The sequence below is a fragment of the Aphidius gifuensis genome, linkage group LG1 (assembly GCF_014905175.1).
Source record: "Aphidius gifuensis isolate YNYX2018 linkage group LG1, ASM1490517v1, whole genome shotgun sequence".
Classification (NCBI taxonomy): Eukaryota; Metazoa; Arthropoda; class Insecta; order Hymenoptera; family Braconidae; genus Aphidius; species Aphidius gifuensis.
Window position 1 is genome coordinate 16562858 of NC_057788.1, and position 24796 is coordinate 16587653.

At 26.9% G+C, this 24796-nt stretch overlaps 2 protein-coding genes across 6 annotated transcripts in view; one reads left to right on the forward strand and one right to left on the reverse strand.

Moving 5' to 3' along the window:
- LOC122860584 (NK-tumor recognition protein-like) overlaps positions 1–4491 on the forward strand; it is a 53068-nt gene extending 48577 nt beyond the window's left edge. Inside the window, exon 11 of the mRNA XM_044164461.1 lies at positions 4226–4491. Coding sequence (XP_044020396.1) covers positions 4226–4491 — 266 coding nt within the window. The remainder of the gene's footprint in view (positions 1–4225) is intronic.
- The window catches only part of LOC122849567 (acetylcholinesterase), a 274697-nt gene that overhangs the window by 87388 nt on the left and 162513 nt on the right, over positions 1–24796 (reverse strand). For 2 of the 5 annotated variants that reach the window (XM_044148342.1, XM_044148335.1), the window contains exon 6: positions 17134–17284. The exons of 1 other annotated variant lie outside the window; for it this stretch is intronic. In XM_044148342.1, coding sequence (XP_044004277.1) covers positions 17166–17284 — 119 coding nt within the window. In that variant the 3' untranslated portion in view covers positions 17134–17165. Of the gene's footprint in view, positions 1–11578; positions 17285–24796 lie in introns of those variants that run through there. 2 more of the 5 variants (XM_044148327.1, XM_044148358.1) reach the window with 1 other exon arrangement.

The following is a 24796-nucleotide window of genomic DNA, read 5'->3' on the forward strand; positions in this document are numbered from 1 at the left end:
ATATCGATATTATTTCATCATTCACGGTTAAACTAAAATATGTAGAAGAATTGTACAGATGCGTGAACCTGGCCTGCATAAGTCCTAAAAAAATTATCTAGAATACTCATTAGAAGCGTCTTAATTTGTACTTTTTTTTACCGCAATTGTTTTCATTTGTACTTCAAAATTAAAGGGCGGAGAAAGGGTTAAAACCGATTTTTTTTCTAGATGACTCAGGGGGAAAAAAAATTGCTACAGACGCAGAATAATTTGTACTAAAGCCCGGAATTTGTACCTCAAAAATAACAACAAAAAAAAAAATTATTTACTCCAAAACGTTAATTAACAATTAAATATCTGCTTTAATTATTGAGGTAAACATTCCATTCTAGCTCACATTCTACTCTTCAAAATAAAAAATAAATTATTTAAAAATATTTTTTAGGCACCATGCAATCGTTAATGAAAATTTTTAATCAACAATTGCATGGTGCCTTTAAAAATCAATATTTTCAAATAATTTTTTTTTTGTTTTAAAGAGCAGACGTTAAGCTAACTTGTATCTCAATAATAATAATAAAAAAACAAGTTACTCCTAAATTTCAATTTACAATACTTTGTTATTATTATTGAGGGTACAAAATTATCCTACGTTCTGCTCTTCAAAATAAAGTGAAAATTATTCAAAAATATTGATTTTTAAAGGCGCCATGCAATTGTTAATCAAACATCTTTATTAGCAATTGCATGGTGCCTCCAAAATTCAATATTTTAAAATAATTTATTTTTTATTTTAAAGAGCAGAACGTGAGCTAACTTGTACCGTCAAGCCCTGATAGAAATATTTCTCCGCCATTACTCCGACTTTCTTCGGCATTACTCCGTTTTTGGCCCATTTCCGGAGAAATTACTCCGGCATGAGATTAATGTCGGCAAAATTAATCTGCCTCGACTTTTTTGCCGGAATAATTTCTCCGCCATCAACCTCAAGCCGGAGTAATTTCTCCGGAAATAGGCCAAAAACGGAGAAATGCCGGAGTAATATTTCCACCAGGGAGAGCAGAATTTGTACCTTAATAATAAAAGCAGATATTCAATTGTTAATTAACATTTTTAAATGAGTAAATAATTTTTGCTTGTTATTTTTGAGATACTAATTCCTTGCTTAATGGTACAAATTAGTACAAATTATTACAAAGTGGTACAAATTAAGACGTTTCTAATGAGTATTCTAGATAACTTTTCTAGGACTTATGCAGGCCAGGTTCACGCACCTGAATTGTACGAAGATGATTCTTTATATTCTTTCTCACGAATTTTCATAAATTATTATTAGTTAAACAAAATGAGAGAAATACAAACAAAACATAAATTTACAATTGATGTCCCTGGAAGCCTCAATTTTAGATGAGCTGTTTATTTTTTTATCATAGCTTTAATAATCAAAAGAAGTGAAATATAAAAAAAAATAGCAAAATTTTAAAGTTTAAAGATGAATAATTTGCTGGATAAAAAAAAAAAAAAAAACAAAATTAGGCGCTTTTTCACGATAACGTTTGCGATACATGTCAATAATATTATAATAAAAAGCGCCTTATTTTTTTTTTTTTTTTTTTTTTTTACCCAGCAAATTATTCATCTTTAAACTTTAAAATTTTGCTATTTTTTTTTATATTTCACTTCTTTTGATTATTAAAGCTATGATAAAAAAATAAACAGCTCATCTAAAATTGAGGCTTCCAGGGACATCAATTGTAAATTTATGTTTTGTTTGTATTATTATTATTATTATCGGTTATTTGAAAAAATTAATAAATTCATCAGTATTTAATAATAATATAAAGCTGAATTCCATTTTATATACACACTCCAAAAATAAATAGTCTTAGAAACAAAATCAATTATACAAAAAATCGAATTCAGCTTTATTATTATTATTATTATTATTAAAATAATAAGAAGTTTATTAATTTTTTAGAATAACCATTAATAATAATAATAATAATAATAATAATAATAATAAAGCTGAATTCCATTCTATATACAAACCCCAAATCTATATTGTCTTATAAACAAAATCAATTATACAAAAATACTACAGTATCTTGTTTTTACAACGACTATAAACGTATATATCAAGAGACTCGGTAGAGTCTCGCCTCAATTTTTAAAAAGCGAGACTCTTTACCGGGTATAAGTATTTTAAGTCAGTGGTCCGTGACGTCGTCGTTTTTAATTTATCAAATGTCGTTCTAATTATTTGTTAAAAAAAAAAAATAAAAACAGTTTCATTATATATATCGATGCCTCTCTTTCCAATGAGCCTACTCTCGATTTTTTCCAACAAATAATAAAAAAGATATAAGAGTCAGTAAAAGCCAGGTATTAAATCTTACTAAAAAATAAATTTTCAAGCTGAAATGTCTAATTTCTTCGGATACGTTGCGCATACCCCGCGCCTATCCCTACTCCTGAATTTTTTTTTACATGCATATATGTGTGTGTATGCAGCCGCATGTATTAGTTATTTATCATTGATGGTATAGCAGAATTTGTTTCTTTTTCCTTTTATATTTAAAGCGTACATATATAGTATACATACACGTTTAAATTTTTATATTCCAGAAAATTAGTATTCGATTATTATTTATTATGGTATTCACGGTCAATTTAAAGTAGACAAATTACAAATATAATTTATTATTAATTTAAACAAAATAAGTGAAATAAAAACAAAACATAAATTTACAATTAATGTCGCCAAAAAGCCTCAATTTTTAAATACCTGTCTATTTATCATACCTTTAATAATCAAAAGACGTGAAATATCCAAAAAAATGTCAAAATTTTGAAGTATAAAGTTGAATAATTTGCTGGATAAAAAAAAAAACTAAAAAAAAAATTAGGCGCTTTTTCGATACATGGTATAATAATAATATAATAATAAAAACTGCAGCGCCTAATTTTTTTTTAAGTTTTTTTTTTATCCAGCAAATTATTTAACTTTATACTTCAAAATTTTGACATTTTTTTGGATATTTCACGTCTTTTGATTATTAAAGGTATGATAAATAGACAGGTATTTAAAAATTGAGGCTTTTTGGCGACATTAATTGTAAATTTATGTTTTGTTTTTATTAAACCTATTTTCGAAAATATTATCACTTTATTCAAATGACTATAAAAATTTCACTTAATGAGAACCGCTGTCTATTAATCTTCCTCACAGAACTAGAGTGGGTATAAGCAGAGTGAAGCCACAGAGGTTTTATTTGTCCGACATTTTGTGCTTGCCGTATAGAGTGGGTATAAGAGGTTTTCGTCACTTCCGAGCTCACCGTATGGAATGGGCATAAGAGGTTTCCGTCACTTCCGAGGTCAAAATCATCTATGGCTTCACTCTGCTTATACCCAATCTAATTCTGTAAGGAAGATTAATAGACAGCGGTTCTCATTAAGTGAAATTTGTATAGTCATTTGAATAAAGTGATAATATTTTCGAAAATAGGTTTAATATATACGTTTATAGTCGTTGTAAAAACAAGATACTGTAGTATTTTTGTATAATTGATTTTGTTTATAAGACAATATAGATTCAAATCGCGCTTTTCTCGACCTCAATCCGAGCTTGATTTTTGACGTCCGTCGGAACTAGTTCAGTGTAACGATTCGACGTCTAACCGACAAACTTACGGACCTTGAATCGAACTCCGAGCTCGAAATTTGACTCCGAATCAACATCGAACGGATGCTCAGTTTCTACCTGAGCGTTCATATTTTTTGATTCACATCTTTCATTCGATAAAAAGGAGAAAAATAAGTTAGTTTTGGATACAGCAATTGAGGGTTTTTGTTTCGATGTTATACCACTACACGGAGAGAATTTTTTTGTGAAATTTACAAAAAAAAATATTTATTTTTACATGGTCACCATAACAGTTGGGATCGAAGCGCCAACAATGTAATTTAAAAAGGAGAACCTGTTAATTTCTGTGTATACATTAGAAGATTCACAGTGTACCATGTAAAAATAAAACGGATGTTATATTTTTGAAATGTTTTCTTTTTCACATATAATAGCCCAATGTGGAATTAAAATGTATTTTAATGAGTTTTTTTTAGGGTGACTATGTAAAAATAAAATGAAATTTTCAATTTTTTTTTTACTAATGCTAAATAAAAAAAAAAAAAAAGAAATAATAGTATTATAATTATTGTTCATTGTTTTTTTTTTCACTTTTAGTTGATAAATCTACTGATGTAGCTGGTAGAAAAAAGTTTGCCATGATTGTACGTTTTGCTAGTGGTTTATCTGTTACTAATTGTTTTCTTGCATTAGAATCTACTCCATCCGCAAAATCAAAAAATTCATATAAAATAATTGTAAAAGTTTTCAATGAATATGATATACCATGGGAAGAAAATATGATTGGATTTTCTGCTGATGAAGCTGTTATGTCTTCATTAGCAGTCTTATTAAAAAAAGATATTTCTGATCTGTTTTCCTGAAAATGCATATGTTCTTCATGGGCATTATGTGCAAGTTATGCTTGTAAAAAATTATCTCGATCAACTGAAGAATTTCTCAGCGAAGTTTATAGTTATTTTAAAAACAGCTACAAAGCAATAAGTAAATTTAATGTTGCTCGAACTATTTTGAATCTTGAATCTCACAAGTTATTGAGACTTTGTGATACACGTTGGTTGTCCATTAACCAAATTTCCAAACGATATCTTGATCAATGGGAAGTTTAATTGTTGAAAAATTAAATATGCCACACGTAAAAAATGACATTGAAATTTATGGTTGCAATTCTGCCATTTTCTACTGATGCAAATATATGCAAATGAAAAATAGACTTTAAATGTCCACACAACATGGTTGATTTAGATACGTATATCTCGGAGGCTTATTAGAAGCTGAAATTACTAATAGAAAATGTCAACTAAATGGGACAGGTCTTAAGAAGTTTGGACTACAGTGTTTAGCATTCTTAGTTGAAGCTTGTTCCCAATTAAAAAAACGTTTCAAATTTCCTGACCATACATCTCAAATAATTAAACAAATTAAAAACAAACAAACTCAAAATTGAATAAAACAAATTTAAAAAATCGTATGGACAATGATACTTTACAAGGAATCATGCATTTTCGCAAATTACTGGGTGGGAAAGACGTATGTACATTAAACGTATTCGCGAATTTCTTTTCAAAGCATAATGTAACTATGTATGATTCTCGTGACGGGGTCAATTTAATAATACAACTGATTTAAAAGTTGCTTCTTTTTTTTTGCTAGCTTGAAGACTGTAAATTTGAAATGAAATTAAAATATTTTATTTTGTTTTTAACATCAACACATATTTTGGTTTGGTAAATTGTTAAATATCATCATTTTATTATGTTTTAGAGACCAAAAAAAATATTTCTCTGCATTCCAAACAATATAATATGCAATGATATTAAATATTGGATATATTTAATAAAATAATTATTTTAAATTATACTTCTAAATATAAAGAAATTTAAAATAAGTTGTATTGCACATTAACGATTCAAGTGCCAGTCGATACGTAGTTTTGCCTTTCATCGACACAGTGAGTTGAAAACTTTCGTTATTTTATATTTTCATAACTTTATTTTTTATATTTTTAACAAAATAAATTATTATATAGTACTTATAAAAGTCTATAAAATAATAATAAAGGAATTTAAAACGAATTAATGTAAAAAATCTCCAGACATCTCTAGACTTTTTGGGTTTTCCCTTCCAACACTTTCTTCTACAGACCTGGCATCGCTGTATGTATAATATACATTGTATATGTTATATTACCAATATTGAGATGTGACATGGACAAAAATATAACGTGTGGAATTGTAAATTAATAGCGATTATAATTTCTATGTAATTTTCAAAAGTCTTACGATATCGTATAAATATGAAAATCATCTGAATCTATGAATCGTAAAGAATAAACAGTGAAATATTTGGTATATCCAAAAAGATTTATTGCTATGATAATTTCAACTTTTTTCACTTAAGTTATCAATAATGGTAGTGAGACGATCGAACGGTTACGACAAGATATTATTCACCCAATATAATGTAGGATTAACGAATAGAGCAAAAGCTTATATAATAACTTAAGCTCTCATACAAAAAAATTACCATACATTATTTATTCACTATATATGATAGATAATTTATTTTTTCATACACAAATTACTTTTTTATAAATTGAATTTCTTGATGAGTTTTCAATCATTTTACCGGTAGCAATCTACACAAATATTACTGCAGTGATGTAGTCGAAATCATGGCTAAAAACATAAGATACCACAGTAATTTTTCATAATTTCTGACTAAATTTTTACTGTAATCTGCGTAGAAACGTTTTTCAGCTCAAATTGATGTTATATTTAATTCTAAGTGTGATTGTATTTTAAAGTTGTTTTTCCTATTAAATATCAGGAATATATACAGCGTTCATAAGTGAAATATATATGAATTAATAATAGATTTGTAAAAAAAAAAAAAAAAAAAAAATGCTAGTATTGTTTTAGTGCCATATCACAGCTGTATAAGCTGGTGACGCTAACTTTAATGGCCAGCCACGCAACTACTGAATTTTACTGTACGCTACAATAATTGTTACTTAATACTGAAAAAAAAATTTTCTATTTATAAGACAAAAAGTTCGTAAAAATAGAAAGTTCTTCCTCGCAAAAAAATATGTATAGATTAAGAAAAAATTGATTTGGATTAAGACCAAAACTCCTTGCAAATCAATTTTTCGTAAATTCAAATACATTCTTTTGCGAGAACAAAACTTCTATCTGACAGATTATTTCCTGCGGATTTTTTTTCAATTAATGTTCAAGGATGGTTTAGTTATGGCGGAATGATCTAGGAATAACGGTAAAATTAGCAAGATTGCATGTTTTTTCAGCCCTTGAATAGAATTGAAAGTTTTTGAGACTGCTTTTTTCATGTTGGATAGACAACAACCATTGCAGTTGAAATCAACTGTAATAACACGAAACGAAATCAATAATTCATTGTTTCCTGTGAGCTTATCAAGATATTTTTTTTTGGAATTGCATAATAATTGATGATTTAATTCTTATTATTTTCTATTTATATATTTTCATCATAATAAATTTATTTTATATCTAATTTTCTACACGCATCTTATTTTCATCACAACATTAAGACAAACACTCCAAGCTCTTTTTGAAAAAAATTTTTGAAACATCGACTAAATAAAAATTCAAAAAAATATATTGTTTCCTTACATTTTTTTTTATTATTTTACTCTTTGTTCAATTAATTTTTCTGTTCGATTTTTGCGTCAAAATTTATTAAAGATAACGATTATTTTTCGTCATCCCTAGAGAGCCAATAAAGCGCTTCAACTATATCGAACTAATTATATAAAATAAATTGTATGAAAAAATGTTCTATTACTTTTATATTTATTCATTGATTATGATTAACTTGAAAGTAGAAACTAGAAAGCTTAGTAAATTAATGATAGTGCACTTAGTTTATAAAGTTTCATTTCAATTTGTATTTTATGAAACGATTTGTTTTATAAATTTGGAAAATTGCATATTCTTTGAACTTTAATTTATCAAGCTTTCCACTTTTTCAAAAAACCCATTCTTTTTTATTTTTATAAAAAAAAACTCAATATTCATATTCCTTTACAATATTTATTATTATTTTGTAACCTAACATTTCTTTTTTTTACGCGTTTTATGTTTTTTTACAATATAACAAGAGAAAAATTAAAAAGCACACATTGATTGTCTATTATTTGTTGACGCATCAACATAATAATTGTTTTATCCTTGTTCTGTTCAGTCATACGAATGGAATAAATAAAATAGTGAAATCATCAGTACAGTCGTTAAATAATAATTATTTTTTTTCATATAAAAAATAAGTTGCATCATCTAATAACTTTGGTTAAATTCATTTACAAATTTTTTTTTATTAAAAATGAATTGATTTAAAAAAAGAATTTTATCATTGAGAGGGTAATCTTCGTTAAAATTTTCAGTATTTTAAAGAGTTTGAAAAATTACAATTTTCTATTCCAAATACAATTGTGAAGAAAATGAAAAAACTTCAGGTCAAACTGAAATTATTATAAATAATTTAAAAATATTTCAAAACGTGAAAAAAAGTTTCTCTTTTTTTTCATGATTATGAAGTTTTTTTGTCTGTATCTACATTTTAATATTATTTTTTTTTTTCTTCTTTTAACAAACTGGCTCTATATTGAAGTCATTTATTCCATCACATAATTACAATAATCACAATAATTTACCTTAATCTTTTTACAACAAATTCATATCATTTATACACAAATATCTTGAGTTGAATTTTCAGTATTTTATCTGCTCAACCAATAAACTTTATTTTTCTATGAAATAATTTCAAAATACGTTACACTAATGGATCGATTTTTACATATTTCTTCTTTCATAATTATGTTTGTTATTAATCTATTTATGAATTGACATTTTTATTAATTTATGTATTACATTAGAAGTAAAACTATGAATAGGTTTTCTCGAAAATCGTCATACTAATTATTATCTCAAATTGAACATTGATCAAAATATTAACTACAAGACACTGAAATACGAACTACTATCCATTCACACTAATTAAACTGTATAAATATGTTTTGTTTCATTTTTGAGCTAACTTAAATTATTTAGTAACTCCATTACCAAATCGTTCTTTGTTCATTATTTCCGTTAGGCAATTTTTATCAATCAAAAACTAGAAACGGAAGATTCTTAAACATAATAGTTGTAAATAATATTTTTATAGTTAATTTTTGTAGTTATGACATATGAGTTAAACAAATCTTGTTACACGATCGAGTGTCATATTGGTAGATTGTCCGGAATTGAGTTGTTTTTTTTTTTTTTTCATCTAAATAATTTTTTGCCGATACATTCACGTTTGACGTTTCCGCAATTCAACAAACATAGAAATATCTCAGCCAATGTATATTTATTTCGTTATTTATTTATTGTCTTGATGATTAATCGTTTATGTATTTTTCATCTATTATTTATTTGGCTTTTGTTGTTGAAATGAATTTCTTTTTTTTTTCAAATAATGAGTCATCACCAAGTTTTAAAAATCAGAGAGGTAAATAGAAGTTATAAGATCAATAAAGTAATTTGGAAAAAAATTATATGAGATTAGGATTTCTAAAATTTACATATTGTTTTTGGTACTCAATGGCTAAACCCAATTTTTTTTTTGTGATATCGTATCGCAGGTAGAGAAATATGTGTCGTTCCCGACTCAATACAGTCAGAGAAAAGTCGGGATTTCAGTCGGGTCGACGTCGGATATTCTGTTAAATTCCCTTTAAGTAAAAAATTTAGAATATCGATTGCATCTTTCCAAAGAAACTAAATTGTTGATAGATAGACTATTTATGTTTGTACTTTGTTTCTAATCATTCTAATCATGAATATTTATCAATAGATAAAGTATAATTTTTTTTTTTTACTCGAATTAACTTTAAAATGACAGCTTGAGGTTATAGTCGGGATTTTGGGCCACATTTATGAGAAAACGGTTCTCATCCAATTTCTGAATATCGAAAATACTAAGCCTGCTGTTTTACCGGAAGACTAGCGACGAGTAATTTTAAATATGCAACTTTAACAATCATGTTCATGTTTAGATCGGTTTGGATGAAAAACAACGAGTTTAATAAATCAAAAAATCGTCTCGAATATTGTGTTAGAATATGATTACCGATTGTTTTAACATCTGTATATTGTATTGTTGACTCAGGTATATTACTATCATGATTATTATCATTACCATGTAGAAAATAAGGTAGCTAACCATACTGCTTTTCCTTGAACATTTTTATTCATTTAATAAATAAAATACATGTAATGTAGGAAAAGATGTAGCTAAGAAATTAATGTTGCCAAAGAATTATGTTTTGAGGAAATAATGTTGCTTGAAATATAATTTTTTGGCAACCTCAATTCCTTAGCTACATTCTTTCCTTAGCTACTGCTTTTTGTTGGACATTTGTATTCTTAAAAATTAAATTTACATGTATTTTATTTCTGAAATAAATAAAAATGTCCAAGGAAAAGCAGTAGCTAAGAAAAAGATGTAGCTAAGGAATTAAAGTTGCCAAAAAATTATATTTCAAGCAACATTATTACCTTAAAACATAATTCTTTGGCAACCTCAATTCCTTAGCTACTACTTTTCCTTGGACATTTTTATTTTTCAAAATTAATATTACATGAATATCATTTATTGGATAAATAAAAATATCCACGGAAAAGCAGTAGCTGAGGAATTGAGGTTGCCAAAAAATTATATTTTAAGAAACATTATTTCCTTAAAACATAATTTTTTGGCAACCTCAATTCCTTAACTAATACTTTTCCTTGCACATTTTTATTAGGAAATTTTAATTTCCTATTGTTTTCGCTTTTCATCTGGACCCCTCTCCCCAACCATGGTAGACCCCCCCCCCCCAAAATTTTCTAAGTGCCTTAATCTAAATACGATAAATATGAAGGAAAATATAGAAAAATCACTGAATATAAAGAAAAAAACGATAAATATGGGAAAATATCAGTGAATATGAAGGAAAAATGACTGAATATAAAGAAAAAACCGATAAATATGGAGAAATATCAGTAAATATAAAGAAAAAAGCGCTAAATATAAAGAAAACTCTCATAATTATGGAAAAATATTAAGGAAATATCAGTAAATATGAAGGAAAAGTTACTGAATATGATAAAAAATACGATACGTATGGGAAAATATCAGCAAATATAAAAGAAAAATTACTGAATATAAAGAAAAATCGCTGAATATAAAGAAAAGTCTGATAATTATGAGAAAATATCAGGGAAATATCAGTAAATATGAAAGAAAAATCACTGAATATAAAGAAAAATACGATATATACGGAAAAATATTAGTTAATATAAAGGAAAATGTAGAAAACAATATGACAATATCAAAGAAAAATCAGTAAATATAAGAAAAATTACGATGAATATAGGAACATATCAATTAAGTTCTCCCCCCCCCCCTCCTCTAACCATAGTAGCTCCCACGAAAGTCCCTTAATCTAAACACGATGAAATGGGAAAATATCGGGGAAACATTAGTAAAATATCATAAAGGAAAATATCGAAAAATATGAAAGAAAAACCACTAAATATATAAAAAAAAATATGATTTCAATTATGTTACTTCCTCTTAATATGCGAATGGAAATATAAAAGATATTATCAAATAAATCACAAAAAAAAAATAAAAAAGAAATGACAAGTTTGAATAAAAACAGAAGAAAATATCTATCATTTTTAACCAATTTGAGAACAGATACAACGAAATTTTTGAAATCATAAGCCAATAAAATCGAAATGGGTAAAAGAAAACAAGAAGGGAACAATCCGAAAATGAAGAAAAAAAAATAAAACTGAGTGATAAAAACACAACAAAAAATACATTGATGAATAAGAAAATTGAAAAAATAACAGATTGAAAATTAAACACAATATGGTAAGTCAAAAATTAGAAATGAATATAATTTACATAAAAAATTAAATTAAAAATTCAATACAGTGATACACTTCGAGCACGAATTATGAATAAAAGTGAAATAAAGGAATGGGAAAACGAACGAGAAACTGGTAAAAAATTTACGATAGATATATGTGATGAGAGTGACAAAATAAGATGTATTTTTTTTTGGAGAAGCTGCAAATGAAGATCATGAATTTATTGAGGTACCGTTATCAATAAAATGGATAAAATGAAAAGGAAAATTATTAACATATGATAAATTATTAAATATTCAAGTTGAACAAAAAATATATGGACACTGAAGGATTAGTGAGAAAAGTTAATCAACAAAAGATAATAAAAAGAGGCTAATATAAAATTCGAAGACGATGAGAAAAATGAAAATATAATAAAGATCAATTCCGAATCGAAAAAATACAAGAAATCATCTACCAAATAATTCATGGGCAGGTAAAATTATTTTAACAGAAAAAAAAAAAAAAAAAAATTTCAATGCTGATAATGTTATTATATAGATATCACCGCAGTCATAATAGCAATGAATGAAATAGAATTTCTATATGCAATGACAGGACGGTTATTGAAAAAAAGAACAATAACATTAGCAGACGACAGTGATTATGAAGGAAAATAAAATTTGAATAAAAAAAATTTAATAAACCAAGTAAAGATACTAAATTTACTAAAGAAAATATGGAAGGAACAAACAAAATGATGAATAATTTTCAGTTGTAACAGTAATCATTGTAACAATAGATAATAATTTGTAATCACGAATTTCAATAAAGAAATTGAAATTCCCCCCGCAGGGCAGGCACAGTTGCTTCAGCAACTGTTTCATCATTTTTTTTTAAAAATAAATAATATTCATGTAATTTTATTTTTAAAAAATAAAAATGTCCAAGGAAAAGTAGTAGCTGAGGAATTAAGGTTGCCAAAGAATTATTTCTTAAGGAAATAATGTTGCTTGAAATATAATTTTTTGGCAACCTTAATTCCTTAGCTACATTCTTTCCTTAGCTACTGCTTTTTCTTGGACATTTGTATTCTTAAAAATTAAATTTACATGTATTTTATTTCTGAAATAAATAAAAATGTTCAAGGGAAAGCAGTAGCTAAGAAAAAGATGTAGCTAAGGAATTAAAGTTGCCAAAAAATTATATTTCAAGCAATATTATTTCCTTAAAACATAATTCTTTGGCAACCTTAATTCCTTAGCTACTACTTTTCCTTGGACATTTTTATTTTTCGAAATTAAAATTACATGAATATTATTTATTGGATAAATAAAAAAATCCAAGGAAAAGCAGTAGGTAAGAAAAAGATGTAGCTAAGAAATTAAGGTTGCCGAAGAATTATGTCTTAAGGAAACAACGTTGCTCAAAATATAATTTTTTGGCAACCTTAATTGCTCAGCTATATTTTTTCTCCTTGGATATTTTTATTTATTCAATACGTAATATTCATGTAATTTTATTTTTAAAGAGGATAAATGTGCATGAAAAAGCAGTAGCTAAGGAAAGAATGTAGCTAAGGAATTAAAGTTGCCAAAAAATTATATTTTGAGCAACATTATTTTCTCAAAACATAATTCTTTAGCAACATTAATTTCTTAGCTACATCTCTTCCTTAGCTACTACTTTTCCTTGGACATTTTTATTCTTTTTAAATAAAATTACATGTATTTTATTTATTAAATGAATAAAAATGTTCAAGGAAAAGCAGTATGGTTCGCTACCTGGTTTTCTACATGGTAATGATTATAATCATGATAGTAATATACCTGAGTCAACAATACAATATACAGATGTTAAAACAATCGGTAATTATATTCTAACACAATATTTAAGACGATTTTTTGATTTATTAAACTTGTTGTTTTTAATTCAAACCGACCTAAACATGAACATGATTGTTAAAGTTGCATATTTAAAATTACTCGTCGCTAGCCTGCCGGTAAAACAGCAGGCTTAGTATTTTCGATATACAGAAATTGGATGAGAACCGTTTTCTCATAAATGTGGCCCAAAATCCCGACTACAACCTCAAGATGTGATTTTAAAGTTAATTCGAGTAAAAAAAAAAAATTATACTTTATCTATTGAAAAATATTCATGATTAGAATGATTAGAAACAAAGTACAAACATAAATAGTCTATTCATCAACAATTTAGTTTCTTTGGGAAAATGCAATCGATATTCTAAATTTTTTACTTAAGGGATGTGGACGATTTTTTAAAACGAAGAGTGAGACAACATTTTTTCTCTGTTTTTTGTCTTTTTCGCACTCATAGAAATATTGTGTTTCTAGAAGTCATCCGCAAGAGGTCTCTAGTGATTTTTCAATAATTCCTCATAAAAATCCATTTTTTCATACTTTAATTATTAATTGTAAAAAAACTATGCTCCAAACCTCTTTTATTTTTTTTCTATACGTTTTCTTTTGTCTCATTTTATAACCCGATAGTTTTTTTTTCATGATGTCATATTGTCGATTGGAGATATTGGTATTTTAATAAATTTTTTTTTGACAAAAATCGCATTCTCCATAAGAACCAATGTTAAAAGTTGTCAACTTTAAAAATTAATAAAAAAAAAACGAGCTTCCAAACAATTACCAAAAAATCACATAAAATGTATTAGTATTTCAAAAATCTACTGTATAAATTTCATTTCTTTCTCATATTCCGAAAAAAATCGTCCAAATCCCTTAAGGCTGAATGTAAATCCCAAAGTAGGACGACTCTTTGGGTGCAAAAGGGCACCCTTATAACCATAGTTAAAAAAAATAATAAGCGCCCCCTAATGTCTAAAATTTTTATACTTTACTGCCGCGTCTTTAAAAGTATGAGTGTATTTACACACACTAATCTACTTCAGCAGATTTTCAATGCTTCACCCGGTACTTTTTGACTGTTTTTAATATTCTTAAATAATTAATAACTTTCAAAATCCGTGGTAGAAATCGATGATTTTTTTTTTATTATTTTCGTAATTTGAAGAAGTATTAGCTGTAGTAAAATAAAGGTTTTTTGTGAGAGCGTTTTTTCAATAGAAGTGAAAACGTGCCGATGCTTCCTATGCGTGTGTAAAAAGCGTCAACTTTGACCCCAATTATCTCGCTTAAATCGTGGTAGAAAATTACAAAAAAAAATTGATAAAATAGATCTTTATTTCACTAAAAAAATAAGCCTACTTTGATCAAAATCTGTGAGAGGGAATTTTTTTTCAATATTTTGACATTCAGCCTTAAAGGGAATTCAACAGAATATCTGACGTCGGCCCGACTGAAATCCCGAATTTTCTTCGACTTAATAAGTCGGGACACTCAGTCGGCCGACAGTCGGGCCGACGGAAGTTTTCTACCTCGGTATATTTGAATATCATAATATTGATTCTATTTGTATCTGCAGACCCCTCATTGTTTTTCTTCATGGATAGGAACTTGAACTGACTAAAAAAGAAACTAGTAAACTAAAAATTCAGTACACTATACCCATTGTGATACTGTCAACACTCATCTTTTCTATCGATAAACGTTTTTGTTGTCCGTAAAGTATTTTTTTAGATTTATTATAATAACTATAACAGTAATAATTATAAAAATAATGCCAATATCGGCAATACTAATTGGATATTCTGAACAAGAACAAATTTCGATAAATTGTTGTTAATTTTGATGATGTTAAATTGCAAAGGAAGAACATTATACAGAAAAGTCATAAAGGTTTTCATCGATTTGGTTATTTTTTCTCAATTTTATCATTACGGCATAGCATGCTCGAATAGAAGTGAGACAGTGAAAGTAAAGCGTTAATGTAATAACGAACAATCTCATAATATTACACTCGATCGTATACGATAAAATTTATGACCTAAGTAATGACAGTTGAACCAAAAAAATGAAGTAAAAAAAATTATTTTTTATTGGAAAAATGTAAAAATATTATTTAAAGGTAATTTAAAATAACTCGAATATGATTTTTTTTTTTATCTAAAAAACTGTATTCTATAATTTCATATAAGTTCTTATGAAATATGAGAACCAAAATTTGAACATGAATTGATTCGTCTTTTATTCATCAGATCTTGAGTTTAAGATAGATATCGGTTTTTTTTAAAATTTATTTTCATCATTAACCTACCTATACCTACATAATATCTCCATCCATTCAATTCTCATTTATATAATATTTTTATTAATTCATTTTTAATTATATTTTTGTTAAATATATACTATTTATAATATAACGTTACAGGTGATATGTATCGAATGGAAGATTCAAGTTGCAATCAACACGTGAATTATCGAATAATTCACGGCTGTAGTACTTCATGTGATTTATACTATAAAAAAACTTATGCAAAGAAATTTAGGCTCATTTTTTCTTCTGTGAGAGTTGCTTTTTAGTTATTATAATTCATCTTTTATATAATTCATATTATCCCTAGTAAAAAAAAAAATTTAGATTTTTTCCCGTATCATCTGGGTTTCCCCGTAAGTCATATCCGAGGAGAATTTATGGACAAAAACGATATAAATTCTTGCCAAAAAAATTCGTTAAAAATACGACGAGATATCAATTGTGATCTCCAGATTTTTGTGTCTAATTATTCTAGATTTTTCATATAAAATATCCAGACGAAAATTTGTTAAACTATACCAGATTTCGTTATTAAAAAAAGTTTCATTCAAAAAAATTCGGACCTAACTTCAAAATATTTATAGAAGTTTCGATACCGTTAAGGCTGGACACGAGACACGAATCAAATTTTGATATTACGAATATCATCCCAGTATCAGCTAACTCAATATCGGATTGTCTACACCCCGGAAAAGTAAATTTTGAAATATTTTAAATTCATAACAATGTTAATTTTGAATGATTTATTGAAAATAAAAAATAATGAAACAATTAAGCATCAAAAAGAAGAAAATTTACTTGAAAGAAAATTGATAATTTTAACTTGTCTCAAAATATCTGGACGTTTTTTTTTTCACTCAACCGCTAACCCTGACAAGCCCAAATCAAACGTAAAAAATTTTTAAGCCGATACACCGAGACTTTCAGTGAATCTTGGTCAAAACTCACGCTATCATATCGGCATCAACCAAAAAACTGAAAAGTCATCGAAACTGGTCTCGTGTCTAGTCTTTGATAAAGTAGTAATTATAAAATAATTATGGAGAAACCCGGAAATAATCCGAAGAAAAGTGCGAAAAATATATTTCACAAGGGATACATATGACAATTTAAATCTATTGTTATACACATTTAACAACAAACGAAGGATTGAGGGTTTTCACGTCTAACGAAATATATATTTTTTATCTATTCATGTTTTTTTATTAAATTTTTTAAACTCAATCGTATTTGTTTTTTTTTTTTTAATTTTGAAATATGATCATATCATTAGCGCATATTTAATATTTCTCTCCAGGTATCTATATTTTGCAAATATATTGTTTTCGTTTCGAATTCGTCTGTTTTTTGTTATGACCACTATTTTCGATATTGGCCCAAGTCACTGACCTTTTTTCCAGATGCATTCAAACATGCACATTTTAGATTGTTCCTGTAAATAGAAGAACACTTAGTATCAATACAACAGCTGAATGACGATTTGCAGATCCCACTGAAACACTTGATGCTATTGCCCTGTTGCAAGCTTTAGGTGCTGGATCTGAATAGTAACATAAAAAATAAAAAATTGTTTTAAAAAATAAATAAATATTACCTGAGTGTTTGAAGAAACTTAAAAATAACGAGAGCTTGAGAAAAAACTTATGCCAGTAAATAGATCAAGTAGAAGAGAAGTAGCAAAAACCATCGTCATTATAACTCAGAGATCAAGACAGCTTTAATTAGCACGCTCGTTATTTTTTTTTACTTTTTTTTGTCACGATTCATAAAGGGAATGACAACTTTTCATTTTGACATAACTCTTCCCTTATTTTTACTGACAGAGCACATTTGCTCTATCTCTGGGTTGAAATAATATTTAATAATGGGACGCTACTTTGGCCGATCCAGGGGTTAAATCACTCCTTAATAATTCAGTCTCATTCATTATATATTCCAATTTGTCAATTTCCAATAATCAATATTTATGATCTCAATTTGCTTAATTTTCATCATACTTCATGTGTATCAACTATATAGATAATCCTACTTTTGAATGAATATTTCGGAATATCGTTATTATTTCATTCTCATTCTGAAGGAGGAGTGCATCAAAAAAATTAATGAGAGAAATACTATTTTTCGTCGATTATTTATGATGAACATCAAATATTAAGGTATACTTTCGATTAAAATTTTCAGATATTAGTAGTGTAGTTATGAGAGTTCCGGACCACGGAAAACCACGAAATTGTGGTAGGAATGGGTAAGTGATACTGAAATAAATTTTTGGGCAGAAAAGAAGAAATGGAAATAAGAGAAGAGAATATGAGTGGGAAATATTTTTGAATTTCAAAGAAGCCAGTTTTTTTTTTTTTTTTAATAATTTAATTTTCATAAAATTTTTTTTTCTAATTTTATAAGCAACTGGTTTTTAAGTTTTTGAGTCAGTAATAAAAAAAGCGTTGATTCGTTTGGTCGTTATTTGGTTAGGGGTACTGATAGATCCAGATGAAAGCCTTCTGGGATTGGCTTTAATTTGAATGATGAAAAGGATGTTGTAACTTCAAAATTATTTAATAAAATGAAAAAAGTGTTGAATTGAGAAGTCACAATTTTCCTGGTGTTTTTTACTGACAAATAATGCATTTCTCCAATATTTTTTTTTCCATAAAAATTCCTACTCTTTTAAAATTTAACCAATGAGTAAAATAAAAATTATTATACTTTTTCCTTTGGAAGAAGATAATTGTGCTCATTTAAACGCCTATGTTTTTCTTAACATCATCATTAATTTATCAGAGCAGTACTCTACAAAAAGTACTCGTTTACATGACTTATCATAATTATTTGTAAATATTTACTAATATTTTTGTAAAAATAATAATTGAAAAACTTATAATTCAATTTTTTCTAAATAATATTCTCAACATACTTTTAAATTTTTTAAGCAATATTAAGCAATATTATATATAGCTCATTTTAAGGTCTCAGAACGACGTTTTTTGAACATTTTATTATTTTACATTCTGATAAAATTCTTATACGTCATAACTGGAATTAGATAAAATAAAAAAGCAAAAGTAATAACGGTATTTTTCAAGGATATTTGAATAAATAATCAACCTTGGCAATAATTTTTCCGTCAACTATCCATGTCAAATAAATCAATGGTGTAAGTATTTCAAATATATTTTTTTTCTGTTACAATTGATGATCCATGAAATTCAAGTATTTCTAGTTTCGGTAAATATAATGCCAATGGTTTAATATTTGTTTTATTCTTTTCTTCTGATTTTATTACCTACTCTTTTATTGATGAATCATAAAATGTATATTCTTCAATTAATGTTATATTTTCTGATATTTCAAGTGTTGATATTGATGAATTATTTTGTTTTGTTACATTAGGTTATATTTCTCGGATTAACTTTAATTTACCTCCATTATCACAAATTTTAAAATTTTAATCTTTTGATATAGTACAATCAGCACCTGCTAGAATCTTTATAGCAATATTAGAACTGAGACCAGAAATCATCGTATATCATTTAAAATCAAAGATATAATTTTTGTAGAAAAAAAACTCGTTAAAGTTATTTTTTGTTAGCTTATTAGTTTTTTACACTAAATTCCTATTTAACAAAAAAAAATAAAAAATTAAACAAAAGATTTCAAAAGAAAATTAAGTTCAATTGAACTAACAAAATTAGTAAAAATACCTACAGATATTTTTTGAAATTTTTTATTCATTGTTAATACCAATTTTTCTAATTTTTCAAGACCATCAAATGTTCTTTTTTCAATAAAGCTCAAATGAGTGTGACTTATCTTCAATCCAGTAATATTATTCAAACAAGTAAACGAATTATTTTTCAAGTTTACAATTCGACCGAATGAATCATAAAGTTTTTGATTGTTAGTATACTCTCCATCCGAGCGTCAGTCTGACGACATATAGTTATTTCCCACGCACGTAATATATGTAATTCCGTTAAATTTTTCAGATTATGTACAAGTTTATTTAAACGTATCTCACTTTCATCACCCAGGGAAAAATCGTCAGATCAAATCAGATCTAATTTGAACTGAGCCAGATCTATTTTGATCTAGTTTGATCTGGCTCAGATAAGATTTGATCTAATCAAATCAAATTTGATCTGATCAGATCTGGGTGCAGATCAAATCTTATCTGACCAAATCTGACTAGATCAAACTTGATCTGGACCCCGATCAAATCTTATCTGACCAGATCAAACCTTATTTGACCAAGTCAAACTTGATCTAACCAGATCTGACTAGATGAAACTTGATCTACGCCTACATCAAATCTTATCTGACCAGATCAAACTTGATCTGTTTAGATCTGACTAGATCTAGTTTGATAAAACTTGATCTGCACTCAGATCAAACTAGATCACGGGCGAATAAATGTTTCAGAAGACAAATTTTTCCTATGTTTTATAATCACTGCCGAGGTTAAGTAGCTAAGGCTCTGGAATATAACACCAGAAGCATTAAGTTCAAGTCGGAGTGGTGTCAATTATTTATCGTAAAAATAATTCTTAACAATTCTTAATTGTATTTCACGAATCCAATAAGAAGAAAAACCAAATTCTTTAATCAAGCATTGACTAATTTGATATTATTTCGATTTAATTAATAAATTTTTATCCAGTTCAAGTTAGATCAGGCTAGATCAAGCCAGATCGAGTCAGATCTGAAATTGTCCGATAACCCTCATCTGGCTTGTTCTGGAATATGCCAGTTCAAATCTGATCTGATTTGATCTCGTCAGATCTTATTTGGTTTGATGATTTTTCCCTGGGCAGCTCTAATTTTGATGATTTTAATGATATTAATTTTGCGAGTGCTTAATTAATCAATACAACTCTTCCATTATAAACATGCGAAACAGTTAAATTATCCAAGTTAAACTATCCAAAAAATTGTCTCTATATAAAGACAAGTATCAGATACATATATTTTAAGCAATTTAGGTTTATTTATTTATTTATTTATTTAATATTGACCTATATGAAAACACATAAAAATATACATGTATAAACAAATGCAATCATAAGATTTTATTTTTACTAGTAATTAATTTGAATAATTTTTTATCGATGATTCATAATCATCAGTTATCAGTGATAAATAATAAGATTGTCAGAATAATTTTTATAATCATAAACCAGTACATGTACTTGAAGTTGGTGTATTATTTTTCATAAATTTATTAATAATTACTAATTGAAATGACAAGATATTTTTTATCGTCATATGCAACATTGTAAATAACAGGTGCTTAAAGAATTAAATTCTGTGCAAATATTCAATTATTATTGTGTAATTTGTGTTCAAATATATTTGATGGCATGGACAATAAATAAAATAAGATTAATACGCTGTTTTTGAATTATGAGAATGGGATTTACTATATTATTGAATCGACAGATTACAGGACAATTTTCACAATATTTTTTGCATTTTTGAAGTTTTAGTGTGCTGATGAAAATGTTTAGTAATATTAAAATTTTGATCATCAAAGAAATGATTAGTAATTTTTTTTCTCTTTTGAATATTTGTAGCAATTTTTGAGGCTAGAGTTTCACATATAATATAGCAGTTTTTTAATTTACAATTTTTCTCAGGTTGTGATTTCACATCAGTAATCGTTCCTGTATTTTGTTGTATAGTAGTAAAGTTAGTGGGACATATTGTTTTAAGATTACCATTAAGCTCTGGATTATCGAAATAATATAACTTTTTTATATATGAATTATTAAATGCCTCATGTTCAATTTTACGAATGTCATTACTTGATAAATATAAACTATTCCATTTAAGAAAATTAAAAGTATTTTTTCAAATTACCTTTAAATTTGTTAAAATCTAAATTTAATTTCAATTGACTTACATTCATCAATTGGAATGTTGTACTTTCAATTTCTTTAATATGATTAAATTACTAATAAAGTAATTCTAATTTTCTTAAATGGGGAAAAATATTTTTAGAAATAAAAGTTATTTTATTTTGAGCCAATGGAAGTATTTCAAGCTTAATTAAACAATAAAGAAATGTCTTAGATTTGATTGTTGTTATATTCGCATTGGTTATAAATAAATATTCTGATGGTGTCACACATTTAAATAATTTACTTTGAATTATATTGATCGCACCACCATTATTATAAAGTTTTTGAATTTGAAAATTGTACTCATATTTACATCGGAGTTTAATACGAATACTTATATTATTATGATTAACAATATGGAGCTTGCTTAGTGATGGAAGATCTGTTAATAGTTTACAAATTAGTGCACGTTTTTCATCAAACGATATCAAATTTTTCATCTCGAAAGGTCATTGAACATAAAAAAGTTAAATTGAAGCATACTATCTATAACACAAATACTTTATAAATAAATGTTTTAAAATCTTTAATTTCTTTACTTAATTTTTCAATATGATTTTATTGATAATGCATTTGTTATGCTTGAATTTGTATTCATCGTCAACATTAGATGTTCCAGTTTTTCACTCATTGAATGCTCATTTTCCAATGGTTTTTGAATGAGTTTGACTTATACTCAAAATAATAAGATTATTCAAATACTTAAATGAATTAGTTCTTCTATTCAAGTATGTGATAAAATTCTTCAATTGTTAGTACATTTTCGTGACCATTAATATCTCGACAAATAGACGTTTCCCAAGCTTTTATTAATTCTAATTCTATAAAATTTTTAAGATTAGATAAAAATTCATTCTAACGTATTTGCAGTGCATTTGCTTTAAATTTTGATGATTTCAATGATGCCAATTTTTTGAAAACTTCATTCTTTAATAATACTTTTCCATCATTAATGTGCAAAGATGTTAAATGATCCAAACTAGTAAATGCATTTTCATTAAGTTTTAATTCAGGAGCAAAATACAAAATAGTGTTAAATCCCTGAGTCGTAAATTGTTGTTGAATGCTTTGTCAGATACTTCGTAAATATTTATATCATTCAATGTCAAAGTGTCAGTACATTGTTCATAATATTGTTTGACTGACGCTAGCATCTTTTTAGTTTTAGAATATGTATTTTGGTTGTTCGGAATAAGGCCACAAGGTTTGAGAGGTTCTTCAGCTTCAACACTTTTTGAGAAAAAAGTTGTTATCAGCAATGTGACGAATGATACACTTATTTTCATTTTTATTATGAAGCTTGCAGATTAGTTTTGAAATAACACAATTATGATTTCAAATTTATTTTCGATGATAAATAATTGTCTTTTCAAAAAAAAAAAAAAAACTTTTGACATGTGTTTCAATATACTAATGGATATTTCACAAAAGAACGACTTATTTTGCAAAAGCAACGTGTCAACTTGTCTTTTTAATTATTCAAATATCCTTAAAAAATGCCGTTATTACTTTTGCTTTTTATATTATCTAATTCCAGTTAGAATTTTTTGGCCATTTTTTGAGGCCATTTTTCCGATGTACGAAGTTCAGATCGTCTTTTTTTTTCTAACTATATTTCACCATGTTGCCATGGTATTTTCGCCGATCTGAAATAACGGACGAATTTCCCGAGCCTGGTTATTACGTATAAGAATTTTATCAGTATGTAAAATAATAAAATGTTAGTAGAAGGTGGCTTTTCTGGGCACCCTCAGGAATGTGCCCCCCCCCCCCCCTCGAGTGTGTGTTGTGCTGGAGTGCATGGGAAAAGATGCATGGGTGACGTCTCGGGGCAACGGTACATATAGAGCATAAGTAAACGTAGGATAGTATAGAATAAGAAAATCGTACAGGTGTAAAGTTTTTAGTATAGAGTTTTTAGTTTTTGTTTTTTTTTTTGAATCGCTTTAGTTTTTTTGTATAGTTTTTTCGGCTTAGTATTTTCAGTATAGAGTTTTCGGTAGAGTTTTTTTAGTATAGTTTTTAGTTTAGTTTTTTTTCAGAATCGCTTTAGTTTTTTTGTATAGTTTTTTCAGCTTAGTATTTTTAGTAGAGAGTTTTCGGTAGAGTTTTTTTAGTATAGTTTTTAGTTTAGTTTTTTTTCAGAATCGCTTTAGTTTTTTTGTATAGTTTTTTCAGCTTAGTATTTTTAGTAGAGAGTTTTAGGTAGAGTTTTTTTAATATAGTTTCTAGTTTAGTTTTTTTTCAGAATCGCTTTAGTTTTTTTGTATAGTTTTTTCGGCTTAGTATTTTTAGTATAGAGTTTTCGGTAGAGTTTTTTTAGTATAGTTTTTCGGTTTAGTTTTGAAACACAAGTGTTCAGTTTTATAGTAAAAAAAAAAAAAGAATAAAGTTTTAGGAAAATATAGATAAAAGTTGTTTTTTTGATATAGTTTTTCAGTTTAGTTTTTAGTATAGTTTTCGGAAAATGAAAGTATAGAATAAAGGAGTTTTTTTGATATAGTTTTCCCAGTTTAGTTTTCAGTTTCGTTTTCAAATCGTATAAGGGTCTGTCTGTAGAATAGAAAAAATCATCCCGCTGTTAATTGAGTTTACGAACGACATAAATTTTTCTGAAGTTTAAAATGTTTCTTTCGTTATTTTATTTTTACGACTCGCATGTTTTTTAGATTTCCTTTTAAAAAGAGTAAGTTTTTATTTTAAGATATTGCATAGGATTTTTTTTATGAACTGATTTTCACAAATTTTTTTTGGAGTTTAAAATGTTTCTTTTGTTATTTTATTTTTACGACTCGCATGTTTTTCAGATTTCCGAGCCGAGGGTTAATTTTTTTTCGATAGACTTTTTCTAAAATTTTAAAATGTTCCTGCTGTTTATTATTTTATTTTACGATCGACTTGCGGAGGATATTTTCAGATTTTTGTACGTGAAAAAGAGTCATAAAAACAGTGGGTGATTTTTTGAATTTAAGTAAGTTTTACCGACAAATTTCTGAAAATTTTAAGATACACCTGTTTTTTTTTTGTTTGTTTTTGATTTTCTGATTTTTTATTGGCAACATCTTAGCAAAAATCGACCTATTAGAAATGATAAGTATTTATCGAGGTGGAAAAATGGGACTGACTAAAATTATTTCGACTATCATCCCTAAAAA